General features: G+C 40.8%; 1 protein-coding gene across 4 annotated transcripts in view; it reads right to left on the reverse strand.

The window, feature by feature from the left end:
• Nucleotides 1-1,902: 1,902 nt before the first annotated feature.
• The window catches only part of KCNJ16 (potassium inwardly rectifying channel subfamily J member 16), a 70,388-nt gene continuing 52,505 nt past the window's right edge, over nucleotides 1,903-19,785 (reverse strand). For 3 of the 4 annotated variants that reach the window (XM_035720347.2, XM_025436789.3, XM_025436791.3), the window contains one exon: nucleotides 1,903-5,520. In XM_035720347.2, coding sequence (XP_035576240.1) covers nucleotides 4,173-5,432 — 1,260 coding nt within the window. In that variant the 5' untranslated portion in view covers nucleotides 5,433-5,520 and the 3' untranslated portion in view covers nucleotides 1,903-4,172. Of the gene's footprint in view, nucleotides 5,521-6,017; nucleotides 6,159-19,785 lie in introns of all 4 variants that reach the window. The other variant, XM_025436790.3, reaches the window with a different exon arrangement.

A 19,785-nucleotide genomic window follows, 5' to 3' on the forward strand; every position in this document is an offset into this window, starting at 1 on the left:
GCCCAAAGTTTTTTTTTTCTTTTTCTTTTTCTTCTTTTTTTTTTTTTTTTCAGAATGTAGGTCACACTGCTTATTTAAAAATGAAAGTGAGAGAGACAGGGAGGCCACGCCAAATTTAGAATTGAGGGAGGGCTCTGTGATTTATAGGTACCAAGGGTGTATAGGGGTGGTTTCTGGGAGTCCACAGGTGACGCTTACCTTAAAAAATAAAAACAACAACAACAACAACAAATAAAATAAAATAAAAACAAACAAACAAAAAACATACAGAAGGGCTTATACACATGCTTACAGAACACTCAAAACAGAAGAATCAGTGTTTGCCATGGATGGAACTCATAGAATAATTTAAACCCAGTAGAATTTAGTGCCTCATTATTTAGGCCCAGAAAATGGACTTCACATGTATCCTGGCCAACTCAGAAGTAGTTCAATACAAATATCTAAAGCAAGGATCTAGATTTCTTGGTGTCTTTAGAGTCCACTTGAATAAATTGATGCAGTTTGGTCTCCCTGGGGATCTGAGCTGAGTATTAGCAGAGTTTTGCTTTTTTCCCAAGCTGGGCAGTGCAGGCTTGCCTGAGTCTGAGTTTCCATGGGTTTCAGCCGCTTGTCCTAGTGAAAGTCCTATTGATGTGATTCCAGGAGAGGGGGAGGAAGGAGATACAAGGCAGCCCCACAACAGTCCTGGTCCATTTTTCTTATCAAGGTCACTCAGCCACAGTGTCTCACAGGGATTTCCAGGCCCAAAGTAAGTCTCTTGTGTTTGTTTTACAAAATTGTGGCATTTCCTCAAGTCCCCAGAAAATATGTGCTTTCCACAGAGACCCACTCCATCAAATGTCAAGTACAAGTACGAGCTGGACTCATCAGCACATCCCTGTTTCCTTACTGGACTGTGTTTCCCGCTTGCTGTTCAGTTGACAAATCATTTATTTCACTCATGCAGAAGAAGTCCGGAGATAGGCCATCCAGGGCTGTCCTTTTTCCTACTTTTCTGACGTCCCTTGTAAGGGGTGTCCTTGATTCCCTCTCTCTCTGGATGGTTGCAGGACTTGCAGCTACAGAGAGTTTGAGATCTAGGGAGGAAGGTTGGATGCAGGGAGTCAAGGGGCGTATGCCAGCTGACTCAGACCCAGTGAGAGAGCTTTCTTAAAGGTCACAGCCAGAGAGCTCTGCTGTCATCTCCTGGGCCAGACCCATGCCACTAAAGTGTCCCCCCACCCCACCTGCCACCCCTACCTGAGAAGCTTCATTGTTATTTATTTATTTATTTATTTATTTATTTATTTATTTATTTTGGTCTTGCACATCGTTGTCCCAATTGGGAATCAGTTATTTAGGATGATGCAAAACACGAGATATTCGATGATATGGAAATTAAAAGCATCCACCCTACTGTTTTGCTGTGGGGACTCTGTGTGTGTGTGCAAAGCACCCAAGAGTGCTTGATGAACTAGTGGAAGCATTTCCTTCTCTCTCCTGGTGCTCCCTCCCTCTTTGAGGGCCCAGTCACAGGCAGAGCACACAGAAGAGAATACGTTGATGCCACAGTGCGTTTCCCTACCTAATTAAGTCCACTGAATAATTTCATCTGCAGAGAGGGAAATAGCTGCCATAAGAAAATAAATACTCGGCCTACTTCTCATCATGGACAGAGCATTCGAAACCAGAAATGCCGTGTTGCGTGGAGGCTTCTTGCAAAGCTCACAGAAACACAACTGTTAATTCAGATATAGCTGTTCTACAAGCTGCTAAAAACTCATAAAAATGCTTTGTAATTCTGCCTACGTTCTAATCCTGTGAGGCCGCAGTCTCATTTTTGCGGTCCTGTACCCAATGCTGACCACATCGACGGCTTATGCTAATCTGAGATAGAGGCCAATGCACACAATCTCTGCATCACTTTAAGATCTTTATTATTAATGACTCATCAAGGTGTCAAAGTGTGTTATAAATCTAAACAGAAAATCAGAGTTACATGTTACGTGGGAACTCGGGTTTTACATTCTACTCTGGGTCATAGGATTTGATGGTGGAAGCACATAGCACAGTGAAATGTCTTTATTGGATATTGACGCTTCTATTCTGATACTAACAAAACCAGAATTATGGATTAGCAGAGTCCAGGAAGCAAAGCAAAGTCAAATGAACCTAGATGTGTGTGAAACAAACTTAGAAAGTCAGGGGAAAGGCATGTAGGTCTGTTGTACTGGTGGCGGATTTCTACTTGGTAGACCGTGGTACTCTAATTTAGCTGAGTAATTGCTGTTACAGAATCCAAATCTACAACGCATGTGTAATTTTAAAAATGGGTTTTACATTTCTGAAGCAAGACAGAAAAAAATAAATGCATTCTTTAGATCTCTGACATTAAGCTTCAGGACAGTTTTACAGCCTGGGACCTGAACAAATCTCTTACCCATAAAACGAGAGGAATAAAAGATTTGCACACGTGCATTTTTTAAAAAGTAACTTCATTGCTCATAGTCAAAAGAAAAAAAAGAGAGAAAGGGAGGGGGGAAGGAAGGGTGGATGGAAAAAGAAAAACCCTTCACATACCTACATAGTCTACTTTGGTAATCGCAGACTCTATGATTCAGTTCAATTTGCTTGTGTGCTTTCATTTAAATGGAGAGGGGTGGGGGGAGCCTTTCCAGAAACAGCAAAAAACGATTTGTATGTACATATATTTAAATAAAATAAACAAAGGAAAAACTGCGGTGTATACTTATTGCCAGCTCAGCAACAATGTAAAAAAAAAAAAAAATGGGTATAGAAACATATAATTCTGAATGAAACTAAAAAGTAAGGAAACATATAATTCTGAATGAAGCTAATAACTGTTCAATTTATAAAGCTTAAAGTGCCTTTACTCATAGGGGATCTGGCTTAAAGTCATCACGATTAACATATTTTAACACAGAAATAGAACATACAAATATATCCCCTAAAATTTAAGCAATTCCATAACACTTAGTTTATCCGTTTAACAAATGTGCATAAGAATCACCTTAATTATATTTCACAGAATCTGCCATTTGAATGATTGTTCCAAGATCAATGGGAGAATTTCTTAAAATCTAGAATTCAAGTCATTGATGTCTTGTAAAGTGACCAAGACAGGAAACATACACAACTGCTTCTGGGCACAAATAAATGTCTTCCCTTTGCTGTTTCCCTCATTACTCTCCCCTCCTCAAAAAATAAAAAATAAAAAATAAAAAATAAAAAAATAGCCAGCAACAGCTGCCGTCTTTCAGGACACAGCACAGGTTTTTTCTCCAACCGTCTGAGAATGTTTACCACTGCCATCTATTCCCTCATTCTATCTCTGTGATCCTATTTCTTCATGTTGTCTTTGGAAAAGAAGGGAGGTGGGCATATAGGAAGCCCCCTTGCCGGAGAAATTAGAAATGTCATTGTTGCCTTATTTCTGCTCTTCCAGAAAAAGCCATCTGCTGCAGTCAACTAGGGCATTTAGGAGAGAAATATTATTCTGAATAATGTCAACTTTTCTTCTGCCTTTCGGCTCAGGAAAAAACTAAACAAAACATCACAACTTCTAGCACTCATCCATCATTACCTGCGCAAGTGGCAGGTGTCTACTTTTTACAGCCACTGCCTTTTTCTGCTGATATCAAGACACCATGAGGGGCAAACATCGAACCAGGCAGGTGATTTCAGTTAAATATCTCAATGTTACAATCTGCTGGATGCCTATCTGGCATATCTTGGTTAGATGACATGATGTTTTTCTAGGACGCTACCCTCAGCGTTGAAACATTTAAAAATCCGTTAACCATGCTGGCGGCCTGTCTTCCTATTTTTATGTATTCCAGTATCCTACCTTTATTCTCTGTTACTGCATATGACGCTTCCAATTGAAGATCCAAGCGTGTGATATAATAAAAAGAGATGAAATTTAAATTACTTGGGCTCTTAATAGCATCCTTAATACAAAATTTGCTAGCAAAAAAAAAAAAAAAAGCTTAAACAATTGGATACTATGTAATTTTTAGATAATCTTTTACCAGATTTAACCTGTTCTTCTTATCCTTTGTCACCATCGAACATAGCTGTAACATTCCTTAAAAGGCCTGTTTATGACTACTTGCCTTAGGGTGAAGAGTAACATGATGGAGTGGTAGCCCCTGTCATCACAACTTGAACTACATTTGGGATTCAACGGAGATTCTATTTAAAGTCAAGACAGCTTTCTGATAAGGGGCTTCCTTACACTCATCCGTGGCAGACGTGGGGGTCTCCTCGGGGTTTTCACAGCTGCTGACAATGGCAACCGCACTAAACGACCTTCTTCTGACCGTGGTGTCTGATGTGTCAGATCCTCGGACTGGGGGGGCTTTTTCCATGTTGTGGAGCTGCTGGTCTTTCCAGTCCAGTTGCTTGGCACTGCAAAAGGGAGCATAAACTTCAACGCTCCCCTCAAACTGTAAGCAGTTCACTTTGTAATACTTTCTCTTAACTTCCAGGACATCATTAAACCTATGGCCCCAGAGAATTTCTCGGGGAACATAGGAACTTCTGGACTGGTGGGAAGTCCCCGTGGAATCACCAGTATAGATAAATGTCACCAAAATCTCAAAGTTGTCTTTGGCCACTGCTTTTCGGTCAAGGGCATACAGAGGGCTCTCGTGGTCAATCTCATGAACGATAGTTACTGGTGTGACAAGGATGATCTGGTCATTGACCAACTTGAGGTCCTTAAATGCCATTGTCATCCGCCCTTCACTGTCTTCTGTGTAGCGGAGAAGTTGGGCTCTCACTGTGCCTTCCACCACATGGTTGGGTCGGAAATCACCAATGCGCCACATGAGGCAAAGCTTCCCATCTCTCATGCCTATGAGTGCAAAATAGCTAAACCGAATGGTTTGGGCTCTCTTTCGAGCAGTTGCCATTTTAGCCAAGGCAGCTCCAATGATGAAGGTGTTTATGATGCAGCTCAGGATGGACTGAAGGATCACCATGAGCACTGCCATGGAGCATTCTTCGGTGACACAGCGGTAACCATAACCTATGGTGGTCTGGGTCTCAAGGGAGAATAAGAACGCCCCCGTGAAGGAATGGACATTGTCAACACAAGGCGTGATGTCCGGATCATTTAACAGATCACCATGATGAAAGGCAATTAGCCAAAAGATAGAGCCAAATATCAACCAGGAGAGAATATAAGATAAAGAGAAAATCACAAACATATGGCGCCACTTGGTGTCTACAAGAGTAGTGAAAATGTCCACCACGTAGCTCCCCCATTCTCCAAAAATGTGCTTGAAGTACACATTGCAGCTACCATCTTTGTGGAGCAGACGTCTCCTGGCTCTTCTCTTCTCCGCTATGATGTGCTCTGGGGGGTAGCCCGGGTATTTGGGGTCCACATTTACGATCGGATAGCTGCTGCCGTAATAGCTCATTCTTTCCTCTGCCCTCCAGGCACCCAGGTGGATTTTGCAAGAGTAATAGTTCTGTCACTATTTGTTGCTTTAAGTTTTCAGTTAAAACCTGAAAAAAGAAAAAAAAAAAAAGAAAATTAAATAGGCTTCAGCTTTCGCTTTCGATTTCCATCCTTAGAGCAATTTGCCAAATTTGAAGCAATTTCATGCCATCTGAAATGGCGAAGACCTCATTTGAACGACAGAGACATTCAGTATTGATTACTCATTTCAGTTTAGAATTCAACTCAGTCATTATAGGAGCAAAATATGCAATTAGAGAAGATAACATTTTTATATATGCAAAAGGCTTGGGTAAACACTATGATTATCCTAAATGGAGCCTCACTACCTTTTCTGACCTGACATAAACAAAAGTCGTATTTTTACAGACTCTTCTGGCATGAGGGCTCCTAGAACACAAAGCAATCTATAACGTAAAACGGCAAAATAGAATTCAGATATTTGTCCAGCTGGGTAATAAGGCTTCTAACTGTTGAAGTCAGAGGGTTTTTCTAAGAAGGATGCTATGAAGCGTCGCTACCTTCATGCTACTTGTTAACTTACATCCTGGTTGTCGCAGACCCTCCCCTTCGGCGCCTGATGCCTCTCTCTCTTCCCTGGAGGTTTCTCTTCCTGTTGTACTTCCCAGGACAGAGCAGAACTGACTGCGACACTATTTCAGATTCAAGTCCTTTCCCCTAGCTCCTTTAGTTTTAAGAGGGAAAAAAAAAAAAAAAAATGTTCTTAACCCCAGAGGAGTTAAAACCACGCCCAGGTAAGCTTTCAATAAGGTATAAGATTGCTTTTGCTTTTGTCTCATGACATGCATCCTTTTTCTTTCTTTCTTTCTTCCTTTTTTTTTTTTTTTTTTTTTTGGACACTGCCATCTCTTCTCTTTCCCTCTGAATAGAAGCCGAAAATTTGCCAAAGTTCTAATCTTGTTTCCCTCTTAAAGGGAGCATACTGCAATTGGACCCTTCTCTCCAGCTCTGCAGCGTATCCCTGATGCTTTCACAGCCATCCGTAGGCAAAATCATTTTTCCCCCTCCAAATTCAATCTTTAAAAGATCAAGGTAGATCATAGAGTTCTTATTGCTTTTTACCATCCAGGGAATAGGCCAGTGGTTTTTCCCAGCTCAAGTCTGAAAGTAAGTTTTCAATATTCGATGTTAAAAGTGGTCCTTAGTTACTTCTATGCAACAAACAGAAAATAAATAAATAAATAAAAAACAACTCACTGAAGCCCAATTTAATGCTTTGATCATTTTTAGAATATGCTTTCCACAGAACCTGCCTGTGCTAGATGGGGGAAGAGGGGACGAGGGGGAGAAAAAAAGACTTCCCATTAGAGAATCCAGCCACGGCTGCATAGACATTGCAGTGAGAATAAATACGGTTGCTGACATTGAGACCCACCTCCCCTGAAACTGGACTGAGGAAATCAATCACAAAGCACTTATCCAACACCTTCCCCGAAAAAGGGAAGAAAGAGTTAATTTCCTTCCAGTCAAATAGGAATCATTTTTCTTCTTCTCCGGGGATCAGGCCCACTTGACAATAAACACTTTGTTTGGTGGACCACTGCAAGGATGAACTCTGCTTTCAGCCAAAAAATCCTGTAAGGCATGTAGGAGTTTCTCTCTGTCCATCCATATGCCCACCCGGCCACTCTGCTGGCTCATCCTCCAGGTCTGCTTTGAGCAGTTCCATCCCCTCCTTCATCTTCAACTGGGTTTTGCGGGGTGGTGGGGGGACGGTTGTATAATTTCAGGACGTGACCCAGGGCTGACAAAATGCTTACCGGAACACTGAATGTAAAATGTTCCCACAACTTTTGCCCACGACATATACCATTTCTTGGAGGTTCCTGTCTGATTTGTCATCGAACAACACTTGACAAAACACAAGAAGCTGCTCGAGGTCTCTGGGTCTTCATTCTCTCACCTGATCGCTGGAGGCATGAGAATGGGACCGATTATTAATCCAAGGCCCAGAGGATTTCAAATTAAAAAGTAGATTTAGAGAGAGAATTGTTTCCTTGTTAAAAGCTTCCAGCCTGGTTCCTTAAAGGGAACGGCACAGACTGGGAGCCTGAGGATAAGAAAGCATGGTTCATAAATCAAGAGCTACTGTGTGACTCTGCTCTTTTCTGCTGCCAAAAGAAAAAAGAAAGGTTTTTATTCGAAATGGCACGTGGTGTGAATTCCAGCAGTGCCAACAACTGTTATAAACAAGCCATTTTATTTTATTTTTTTAAGGCTTTTTTGTAAACAAGCCATTTAAAAAAAAACAAAAAAACAAAAACAACACCTTCCCCAGTAGGCTAATTGGAGAATGAATTTTCAACTAATGCAAGCTGTAAGTGAGCACATTTGAGAATGTGGAAAGTTCATTTCTGAATAGTGTTATAGTTTCAGGGATATAAGTCACGGCTGTGAGAATCCTGCCCGAACCCCACCAGGCCCTGTGTCCCCACCACAGGCCATCATGTTGAATTGATTATCCATTTCTATTTATGCCTGTCATTCAATTTCAATTCATCAATAAGCCTTCAGATTCTGTTCAGGTGCATACACTTTATCCATTCTTTCGTTCTCCAACCATGTAAATGATAAATTTTCTAAAAGATGATATTTTTTAAGCTAAATGCCAGATTGTAACCAAACTAGTCATATTGAGTGTTAACCACATCTCAGATTATTACTCAATGAGCAAATCATGTGATGGATGCTCTTTTGCCAAAATGACTAGACAAAATTTTTATTAACCTCTTGTTACATGCGTTGTGTTAATCTGAGCACTTTTCCCCTTTTTTGCCATTAAATAATGGAGGATGAGCCTTGCTGGCTGACTGGACATTCTGTGTGTAACATTGGTGTTTCTTAGGATTAAAACTGGGTTTTCAAAGTGCCTCCGTGCTTCATGATCACCTTGTTATCGTCCATTCCCTTATGAGAAAACATTTGCAATGTTTCTACTTCTATATATTTTTTTTGTGCATGTTGCTCTCCTTGCTCTCCAGAAACTGATGGTGGCTATTTCGTTAGCAGTAAAATTCCCTCTTTTATTAAAAATGGGAATTTGAGCACTGCACTGACAAGATTGTAGAATATCATGTGCCCAAGGAAATGTTGAATCTGCAGTCCCTCTTCTGTACCAGTTTCAAACTGTTTTGCCAGGTGGTTAATTAATGACAAAGACAGAAAAAGACTGCAATTTCTTTGTCATGACATGGAGTTCCGATATAGATGTGGCAAGAGTGAGAGGCAAGGCAGGGTCAGGATGGTGGGTCGTTTCCTAGGATGCCATCAAAGTCACTACAATGTACTCCCCCCACCCCACAGATATGGCCCAAAGAGAGCAAGTTAAAGGGATCAGCAAACTGGACCCTGACAGTGACTGTTCTCAGACCTTACTTGTTGTATTAAGTTTAGACATTTAAGGGAAAAAAAAAAAAGCTGTCTAATCCACTTTCACTAGTGAGACCTGCTTTCCTGCTTTTAGTACTCAGGGTTCTAGATCTTTGCATGAATTCAAGGAGAAACCTTTACTGATTTAGAGTATTTCGAATGGGCTATGCACATGGGCTGCACATAGGACACGAAATATGCTCAGCAAAACCAGTGAGCATCCCGCATACCTGTCCCCATTTCTCAGTACATAGAAGTACCTCAGTCAGACTCCCTCATCTTTTTTTTTTTTTAAGACTTTATTTATTCATGAGAGACAGAGAGAGAGAGAGAGAGAGAGGCAGAGACACAGGCAGAGAGAGAAGCAGGCTCCACATAGGGAGCCCAATGTGGGACTTGATCCCGGGTCTCCAGGATCATGCCCTAGGCCCAAGGCAGGCGCTAAACTGCTGAGCCACCCGGGGTGCCCAGACTCTCCCATCCTGAAGCAATCCCTCTGTCATTTTGCTTTATCCTCTCAAACTCGGCTATTTACTCTTATAGACATTTAGTTCTTTAAAAAAAAAAAAAAAAAAAAAAACAGTTCTTCGAACTTATACATTTCATTAGTGTGTTGAAGGGACAACAGAATGGTTACAACTTCATAATCTCATGTCACTTTAAAGGTAAAATTCGATCCTGTCTCCAGCATCTGCTTAATATAAATACATTAAGAGTAATACAAATTGTCTTTGTATAATTTGGGGCACACCACAAATAATGCTCTAAATATTTTTGGCAAAATTCAAGGATTAATGCCTGTGGCCTATGATATTAACAAGTACCTTCTTTAGCATGTACATGACTTACAGGAAGTCACTGAAAATCAAGTTACTTTCCTAGTGACTGTTAGATGAGATAAATTTTAGTGGACACATGAGAGCTGACAAGGCAGAGAGTAGAAAGGATGGCCTAGATTCTGTGTGTAGGTCATTGTCTTTGAGCACTGGCTTGGCTGCTGCTCAATGGTGTGTGGAGGGGCCAGAGTGGGGGGCGGGGGCAGGCAGGCTGTGAGGGAAGGTGCAGTCAGATGGCACTCGTGGGTGGGCCCTGGTTGCTACGGACGAAAGAAAGAGGGGTGTTAATGGGACAGAACAGAACCCAAACAAGTTAGGTTATTTTGCTTGAACTCTGTCCCACAACTTGTTGCCTTGGAATTATGGCTGAGCTGTGTCTCGTCTGGAATCCTCATTAGACATTCAGGCACAGTTAGGTGGAGCTCTTCATTCAACCACTGAACACCTGGTTCACTCAGAAACCACTAGATACTGCCCAGACTTCTCCAAAGTGTCCTTGTCTCTCAAATTGCAAACAGTTTCTCCTTTGTCGACATTCTATGGCGTTCTTGTGTTTCTTCTCAGCTGCTATCATCCCCAGAGCAGGTCTCCAGTGGAGTTGCAGCCCTTGACCTCTCCATTCTCTTTTCCTGCCCGACCCTAGCCTCCAACCCTGGTCCAACTTCTTGGTGACAAAGGACTTTACTTCTTTCCTGATAGAACTCTACAATTTCTCCTGAATCAATTTAAGAAACGTTTTGTGCTGGGCGCCTGGGTGGCTTAGTGGGTTAAGTGTCTGACTCTTGATTTCAGCTCAGGTTATGACCTCAGGGTTGTGAGATTGAGCCCCACTTTGGGCTCCAAGGTGGGTGTGGACTCTGCTTAAGATTTTTTTTCTCTCTCTCTTTCTCCCCCCTGCCCCTCCTCTTTCTCTCTCCCTAATTAAAAAAAATAGTTTTGTGCCAGTTTGTGGTAGGAAAAAAGGTTTTCTACTAGGCTATGTGCAAACAACTGAATGGAATCCAGAGCTGGGAGAAGCAGAGATCTGGGATTACAACATTGCTTAGTAACTTTATCTGGAGAGCCTCTTTCTAGCCCATTTTTTTCTTAAGTAATATCTGTATCCTAATCATAAGTCCTGCAGCATCCCAAATGATGCTGTGTTCTGGGATTATGTTTCCCCACTTTCTGGATATCAAGATCATACCAGAATAATAAGAATTATAATTCCAAATTAGCCTGCCTTAAAAACAAATTACCTTAATAAACAGTCTGAAATAAAATGGTGTTTTGTTTTGTTTTGTTTTTTGTTTTGGTGTTGCAGAGAAATCATGAATTGGGAGGCCGACTCCAGTTCCAGGTCTGTCTCCAAAGTCCTGAGTGGCTTAGGAACACAACTTTTCTCTGAACTCAGCGTCCTCATGCATGATACAGGGATAAGAACACCTGTGCTACTGGGTAACTGTGCGTCTGAGTGAGATAAGGAATGGGAAGCGTCTTTCACTGTGCCAAGCTTGTCATAATTATTCGATAATTGTTGCATGAATCTGAATCCTATGAGGGCTCAGTTTCCCCCTCTGTAAAATATCAGAGCACCTGCTTGAACCCTGCCAAAGAGCTTTCCACTTGCATGCCAGAAGTGTCAACAATGTGGCTCCCAGTAGATATTTCTATTCAAGTTCGGGGATGGCACCACTGATTTCTACCACTAAGCCACCTGGGCCAATCCTCTGTCTTTCCACTAGCTTCCCAAAGCTCCAGGGACCAGATCATTTTGGGTTCCTTTTCACAAGTGTCACCTAATGGGAAATACCCTATTCCTTCTCCTTGACACACACACTTGCACACCCCTACTCCCCCAACACACACACACACTCCCACTCCTATATACATGCACATACATGCTTTCAACTCAGTTTTAAAAATGTATTTCTTAAAAAAAAAAATTGTATTGGTATTTCCTCTGAGCATCCAAGCTAAAGGAAACAAGCCCGACAAGTTTGGCAAAGTTAATGGGTTAAAGAAATTCACAGGGTGGTTATCATACTTATTCTTTGTCTTAAGTGGAATGGGCACGTTTTACAAAGAGGGTTCTGAAGGCTTCTCTTGTTCTTATCGTAATAATCAGCCCATCCCTGTCTTGGTTGGACGCCAGCCTGAGTTGTTCAGAATTTACTTTGCACTCTATCTGGGTTGGTCCCAGAAGCTGGCTATCATGAGATCTTATGTCCTTTTAAAGACCACAGTTCAGGGACGCCTGGGTGCCTCAGTGGTTGAGCATCTGCCTTTGGCTCAGGTTGTGATCCCAGGGTCCTAGGATCGAGTCCTCCATTGGGCTTCCCTGCAGGGAGCCTGCTTCTCCCTCTGCCTGTGTCTCTGCCTCTCTCTCTGGGTCTCTTGTGAATACATAAATAAAATCTTAAAAAAAAAAAAAAAAGATGACAGTTCAATTTCCTTTTGATGTGGAAGGTTCCCCAGTGATCTCTAAACCTCTCCAATGAGAGTTTGTTGCTGACTGTTTTCATTGTTTTGTCTTTTTTCATTTTTCAAAAAATTGAGCTCCTCTTCTCTGCCAGACTCACCCACTTTTAGGAAATAGTAAGAGTCCCACCTCCGTGGAATGTGCATTTGAGGGCTGGCAAAAAGAAGCAGTAAGTTGGAGAATGGCCAGAGCAAGGAGAGCAAGGAGGGAGGGCGCATTTTGACCAGGGTGATTGGAGAGCGTTTGGTGAAGGACTTGACATCCAAGTGAGAGCATGCTCTTCACTGCTCCTGTCTGTGGCCTTTGGTAAAAATGTTCTCAACTCAGGCCTTGTTCTCTGCCCTATTTTGTTTGTTTGAGACACAGTCTCTATCTTGTTGTTAAGGTTCTTGCTATGTACAGGTGTAGTCTGGCTGCTGCACCTTTTGTTCTAAGCTAATGTTAAGGGCCCAGTTCTCACCAAAGCCTCTCATTACGGGAACTCATCTGCATTTAATCACTGAAATCAGGCTTTTCTGATCAGGTAAAAACCCGGTTTTACCTGGTCTACATAACAGCCTTCTCATTTCTTGTCACTCATCTAGAGCGATAGCTTTGACTGGAATGTAAATAACCCTTCTCTTGCGACCATGGGTCCCATCCAAGCTCCATATTATGGTGTTACATTAGCGTTGTTAAAGGACAAAAGTATGGGGATCAAAGACTTGGATTCTACACATGGATCTGCTGCATCTTACAAATAAATATCTTTCAGCTTCTTTTCATTTATTTAAAACATAGGGACAATGGCTGACTCTCTCAAAACATTTTCGAAGGAACTAATGGCATAATACAAAAGAGCACGATGGCTAGCATCTTGGAAGCTGTCTGTATTTACAGTCTCTGTTTAACCCTTAACTTGAATACATAGGTCTCCACTCCTTTTGTAATAGCTTATTCATACTGGGTCTTTATTTATCCTGGGAGAGACAGGTGTCTGAGCTACAGTCTGAAAAATGAATACAGGTTAATCAAACAAGAAGAAAGAGAAGAAGTGTTTCCCGGGCAGAGGAACAGCATTTGCAAAGACTCCATGACTCAAGGATGCCTAGGGCATGCATTCCAAAGAACTGAAGGCAGGGGGGTGGTAGTTGAGGCTGGAAAGAGAGAGAGAGAGAGAGAGAGAGAGAGAGAGAGAGAGAGCATAAGTGACCTAGTAGATAGAATTTAAGATTTGGGTCTTTTCCCTAAGAGCAATAAAAGCAATTGAAGTACCTTAACTAAGATCACAGCATAATGAAGTTTCCATTTTTAAAAAGACTTCTCTGGCCCTCCAGTGGAACACTGGTTGGAAAAATTAAAAAGCCGACGTGGGGAGTAAACCAAGAAGTCATTTCGATGATCAGGTAAGAGAGGATGGTGGCTAGGATTAGGATGACGCCTGTGGAAGTGGTTCCTGCCCCTTATCACAGGAATGTTTCTTCACCTGCACCTGAAAGAGAGTCACATGACCTTGGGGCGACCAATCAGAACTTCACAAACAAGACTTGGACTCTTGAGCCAGTGATGCGAGGATGCTGAAGCCTATTATTCCAGGCAACTACACAGCATCAAGAGGCCACTGGTGTGGCGGTGCATCTAAGTGTCTCCAGGGAAGGGAACGAGTCACAGCTCCTAGGGTGACGGTCCTCAAGATAAGATTTTCATTTTGTCCTGCCTCTTGCTTCTACTCATATCAGGTTTTTTCTTGTCAAACTCCCTCCGATGCTATAAGCTACCTGTTATCTTTCCAATAATATTTTCTTCTGCTTATGTTACCCAGGGATAGTTTTGATTGCTTGAAACAGAGAAAAATCAATTAAAATTCAGTTTCATTAACATTTTTAAACTGTCTCCCAGATGCAAGACTACGGACTAATCACTCTCCCTTACTCCCATCACATAAACCAGCAGCAAGTTCTGTGGGCTCACCTTCAAAGTAGATCTTAAAGCTAATCATGTCTCCTGATAGTCAAAGCCACCATGTCTTCAATGGACCAGTAAGAGAGCTTCTTTTTCTGCTCTTGTTTTTTTTCTTTTTCTTTTTCTTTCTTTTTCTTTTTTAAGATTATATTTATTTATTCATGAGAGACAGAGAGAGAGAAAGAAGCAGAGACATAGACAGAGGGAGAAGCAGGCTCCCTATGGGGAGCCCAATGTAGGACTCGATCCAAGGACCCTGGGATCATGACCTGAGCCAAAGGCAGACGCTCAAACACTAAGTCACCCAAGCATCCCTCTTTCTGCCCTTGTTGTAACTTCAACCTACTCTTTTAAAAATAAAATCAAAATGTGTCACTCCTCTGCATAAAACCCTCCAGCATCTTCCCATTGCAATTAGAGGAATTTGCATCATCTGCATTGTGTACAGAGCAGATACCTCTGACCTCTGTCTACCTCTAGAAATTACCTCCTATCATTCTCCTTCCCACTGTTCACTCTCTAGCATCACTGTATCTCCCTCTTGCACTAACATACAGGTCCAAAAATTATAGTCTAAGAGCCAGATCTGGCTCACTGGTCACTTTTGTAAAGTTTTGTTGGAACACAACATTCAGACTATTACTTGTAAAAAATTGCCTCCAGCAAACTTACAGTCACGCCACCACTGCAGACTTGAGTAGTTGCAACAGAAACAACTTGACTCACAAAGCCAGACTATTTATTATCTAACTCAGAAAACGTCTGCTAAATTCCACTTGAACACAGGGGATAGTCCTGCCTCAGGACCTTTGTACTTCCTTTTCTGCCTGTGTGACTTCTTATCATCTCTGATGTCACCTTCTCAGAGACCTCTCTCTGATGAAGATGTAAACTAAAATCTTCCCGTACATTATTATTTTCTGTATCATAAACATGATTTTCATTTCAAAACGCTTTCCACGGACTGATTGATTAGTTGTTTGTTGGCTGGGTTGCCCTATGGAATAGACTGTAAGTCTCATGACAAAAGATCCCCTTGCCTTTTTGGCCACTGTATCCCCAGCAGCTAGTGTAACATGTGGCATGCAGGTATTCACTAAGTATACAATGGAGGAACGAACTAATAAATCCTTCAGGAGACTTTAGTCCTAGTAAAAGAATCGGCATTCCTAGAAGTATTAAAACATCAATGCTGACAGTTCTGCAAACATCAGCTCTCAATTCCTTCCATTTATCTTGCCTCTCCTGTGTCCTGGCTGTCAGTTCAACATAGTTTAAAAAAAAAATCATACTGTACTTTAGGTTAGCAGCTTCCCTAGAACTGCAGATCACAGTATGATAATGCCCGCACCTATGTTGCAAAACTTTGGAAATTTGGAGTTGGGGAAAAAGAAAAAGAGCTTGGCACTAAGGAAGTATTTAGTAAAGTTTATTAAAGCAAAGTTTGAATGATTAGAATGTGTTTTCCCAACACTGATGCATGTTATTATATTGTCATTTTAAAGATATGTTCAAATATAATACATATCATACTACTTAATTTGGCCTGTTTCTGGAGTTAAGTTGGCATGATGTGACAACAGTCTTCGAGTTTGGTACAGCCTCTGAGCCAGCAACTCCACTGATGGCAAGTTATCCTAAAGAAATGATCATGGATGAGCAGAGCAACATGGCTAATTTGTACAACTATTTGTAGTAGCAGATTTTGGCCAAGGCCTAGCCATCTAATAAATGTGGGATTGTTTCATAGGTAATGGTACAATCATAACATTACTCGTTATTTTTAATGTAGCCGTTAAAAGTGATGGAGTAGAATGAGAAACAATACAAAACGTATCATCTGGTAGAAAAAAATAAAACAGGGCTTAAAAAAAAGGGCTGTAAAACAGCTTGTACAATATAATTTTTTTTTTATAACAGACAGAATGCTATACAACAAAATGTTAATTGTAACCCTCTCGGTTTGGTATGATTTTTTTTCTCTTCCTTTTTCTTTTAGCTGCTTATTTATGTTTTATAGTGAACATGCATGACTTTAGCAAAGAAAGAAAAACAGGTATTTTCAGTTGGTACTTTGAAGTGTACCAATTCTGAGGCTCCACAAAGGGAAACAAACCAATAGCAATCTAAAAGCATTTATTAGGGCCTTTAAAAGGCAACTATAAATAGCCCAGAGAGGCAGACAGTCCTACAGACGTTTAAAGTCAGACATTGATGCTGTAATTTTTGCTGGAACAATTCACAGAAACAAATATAGTGACATTTAATTCATCTAAGTAAAACCAGATCTCATTTGAAACAAGAGGGGCGGGGGAGGGGAGGGAGTGGGGTGGAGAAGGAGTAAGGTCAGATTTGGCCACTGGAGACCAATTGCAGAAATCATGAAAGCAGTTGGTAACAAATCAGGGATACCTAAAGCAGAGTTAAAATTAAACAGGCATCAAATGCAATCCTCCCTTTCAGTGCCCCCTTTTCTCCCTTCCCCATTCCAAAACATATTAAACTGTTAATACCTTCATTTCTTGGCTGGGTATACCAAAGTCTGTTTTAGGCATCTTTCTTTTATCTTAATATTTTCAATAACTTTGGAAAGAAAATGTTAAAAGTTGTGCTATTTTGCAACTTTACTACTTTGAGGCCTATATTGTTAGATTTTAAGACCCAAGGAAATGGTCCTTTGAAATGAGTGAATTTGAGAAGGGCAGTCAGATGTTTATGATGTAGATTTGCCTAAATAGGTGGCCATAGCCAGTTCTTAATGATTCATTTTCATGAACTCCAAAAGCTTATTAAGATACCTCGCCAAGCAGCACAGCATAGCAGCGTTTCTTAACGTTTAGTCTACCACCAACCTGCTTGCGAAATCCTAAGGGAGCACGTTACACCTGCAGATCCTTGGGCTTCACCTCAATCATTCTGACCTCCTTCTCCCTGCCCCAACCCTAGTTGATTCTTCTATGTCCTTGAGATAGAGATCTACTATCTTAGAGTTTCAAGAATTGAGACAGTTTTGACAGACATGAGATTGAGTTCAGATGTCTGCTTCATTGTTAGTGAGACTACACATTTGTGCATAAGTTACACAAGCTCTTTGAGGCATGATTTGCCCATCTGAAAAATGCAAATCACACAATTGCCATGACAATTCAATGAAGCTATATTCCCAAATCTCCTTTCACGGGGCTGGTACTTGATATGTATTTAATTGCAATGCTTATAGCCGTAACTACAGTTCATTCAAGGGTAGATCTAAATGAGGAGACAGAGGCTGCCTTTTTTTTTTTTTTTCCAGAAAATATTAGATTGGCAATTTCCCAGACTTATTTGAAATTTACCTTCTAAGCATCTAATTGTCTTGACATAACCTTCAGGGAGATATGACAGTTGCACAGAAAAGCCACATGAATCATTAAGAATAGGAGTCATCATGTACTAGTCACCCACCTTGCTATCTAAATGCCAGATTTACCTATGACTGTTAATAGCTCCCATATAGTTTGGCTTGGGAGTTGCGTTGGTTGAACCTGGCTGTTCATTCCAAAACAAATATCATCTATGGAAAACATACGTGCCATGGCTTCTGACCTCCTCCAAGTTGGGTATTCATGGTATCCCAAAAGAAAACCCAGTCCCATCTCTCTGTTGGCATTTTCCCATTTTGTGCAAACTGCCTGCAAATTGTCCTCTTTGGCAGTTGACAGAGAATCTATTGATTAGCCTATTCAATCTTCTGGGAATCACTGAACTCACACATGTGATTTGCTAGGAGACCAGGAACTCCCTGAATAGTGTCTACAACTTCTTTAACCTTTAAATGATTGCATTTCTACCTTAAACTGTCAGAAGGAAAACTCAGGACATCTTCATTGGGGGTGGGGGGGTGAATAAAGCAACTGTTATTGTCCGTTATCTCAATTTCCATTGTCCCTTGTGGATACAGATAAACTGAGAAAAGGCCTCTAAAATGCAAGACAAAAGATCTCTCTGGGAAGATCTAGATAGGTAGCCTATGGAGGCAGTACCTTAAGCTGCGGGTTGCCTATCATACGAGATTAGCTTTCTATTAGCCTGTGCCTTTTCAAGGGCACTTGACAAAAAAGCATTGCCACTTATTACAGATAATAGAAGATTTAAGTAGCTGATGGAAGTTAGAGCATTTGATAGACTCTCGAATTTCCATGCATTTCATTTTTATACTTTCTCACCAGTTATAGTTCTGTCTCTACTACAGTGTTATAAAAGCAGAATGAATCATCCTACCCTGAGTTGAAAGGTTTGATTCTATTATCTGTGAATGCCTATACAAACAGAGGTGACCCAAATTAGTAATCCTTCTCTTAGAAAGAAAAGTGATACTCTTCCCAGTATCTTTAGCATGATGGACACTAGGGAGTTTGGGGGGCAGGGGGCACATGGAGACACTTTTTCCTTAAACCTCATGGTAAGAAATTTAAACCTTCATTGTAAGAGACTGTATCATTTAGCTAAACTATACCAATGCCTGTAATGAGCTAGAAAAAATTGTGGAAATAACCTTTGAGTATTCTTCAATTCGATTAACATTCAACTATATCTGAGATATTGTGAAGACTATTACTGAGGATTATGAGGACTGTTACTGCCCTGGAGGAGCCTCCATCTTGCCAAGTGTACCACAGACATCCTGTCAATCTGCTGAAAATAGAGACATTTATGGTAAAATAATAACAAGGTGGCATGATGCTGGAGATCTAAAAGAAAGATGGTTGGGTTTGAGACCCTTCCAGCATCTAAGGTGCGAAGGTGTTTCCCCAGCATTACACTTTTGCAGTTAATTCTTGATTTTCTAGGCTAATGAAGGAAGATGTTGCTAAAGATAAGTCACAAGAGAAAAGCAATGAGAAATAGATTTGCATTTGGCTTGGAATAAATCATATGCTTTGGAAAGAATGCCCCATTTCTGTACTTTGCAGGCTATTAAAATGATTTTTTTCTGTTCCCTGAATTCAAGCTATCAGACAGGCAGGATGTAATCAAGGGGAACATTCTGGGCAGTTGAGCAAAAGGCAGTTTAGGAATTTTTATTTTTAATTTCTTGGGCTAATTCATCCAGCAGATAATCTGCCTATGGAAATTTAAGTGGTGCTTGGCTTGGACAAATAGATTTCCCACATTCAAATCAAACTTCATTCTGAGCCAAGAATGTACACAGCATAGCTATATGTAAGAAGGTTTTGAATGTATTTTGAAAATTCAACAATTTTTAGCTACTGATTTTATTAAAAATTATTCATACAATTGTAACTGTAGCCAACATGGCCTCCCTTTATTTGAGACTGATTGGAGGAGGGGATGGAAACGAATGCTTTCTCTGGTAATATAATTATCTTTTGCTTCAACTTCATAAAAATGCCACTTTGCACCCATGTCTGGTAGATAACATTTATGAAAAACTCATTCAACAGATGAGCTTTGGCAGTACTGCAGAAGTTTAAAATCTTAATGGAAAGAATATGCTATGAACTAAAATAGCTTTTTCCATTCATAGAGTTTAGGAGCAGAGGAAGAAATATTGGCTTTTTAACCGAGAAATGTAAACATCATTGGCATTTGAACTTCCAAATTTCATGTAACTTTCCAGTAGAGAGAGAGAGATTGGATGCCCTTGTTGAAAAAAAAATTACAAACAAGTCCTCAAAGACAGA

Source organism: Canis lupus, chromosome 9 (assembly GCF_003254725.2).
Source record: "Canis lupus dingo isolate Sandy chromosome 9, ASM325472v2, whole genome shotgun sequence".
Taxonomy (NCBI): domain Eukaryota; kingdom Metazoa; phylum Chordata; class Mammalia; order Carnivora; family Canidae; genus Canis; species Canis lupus.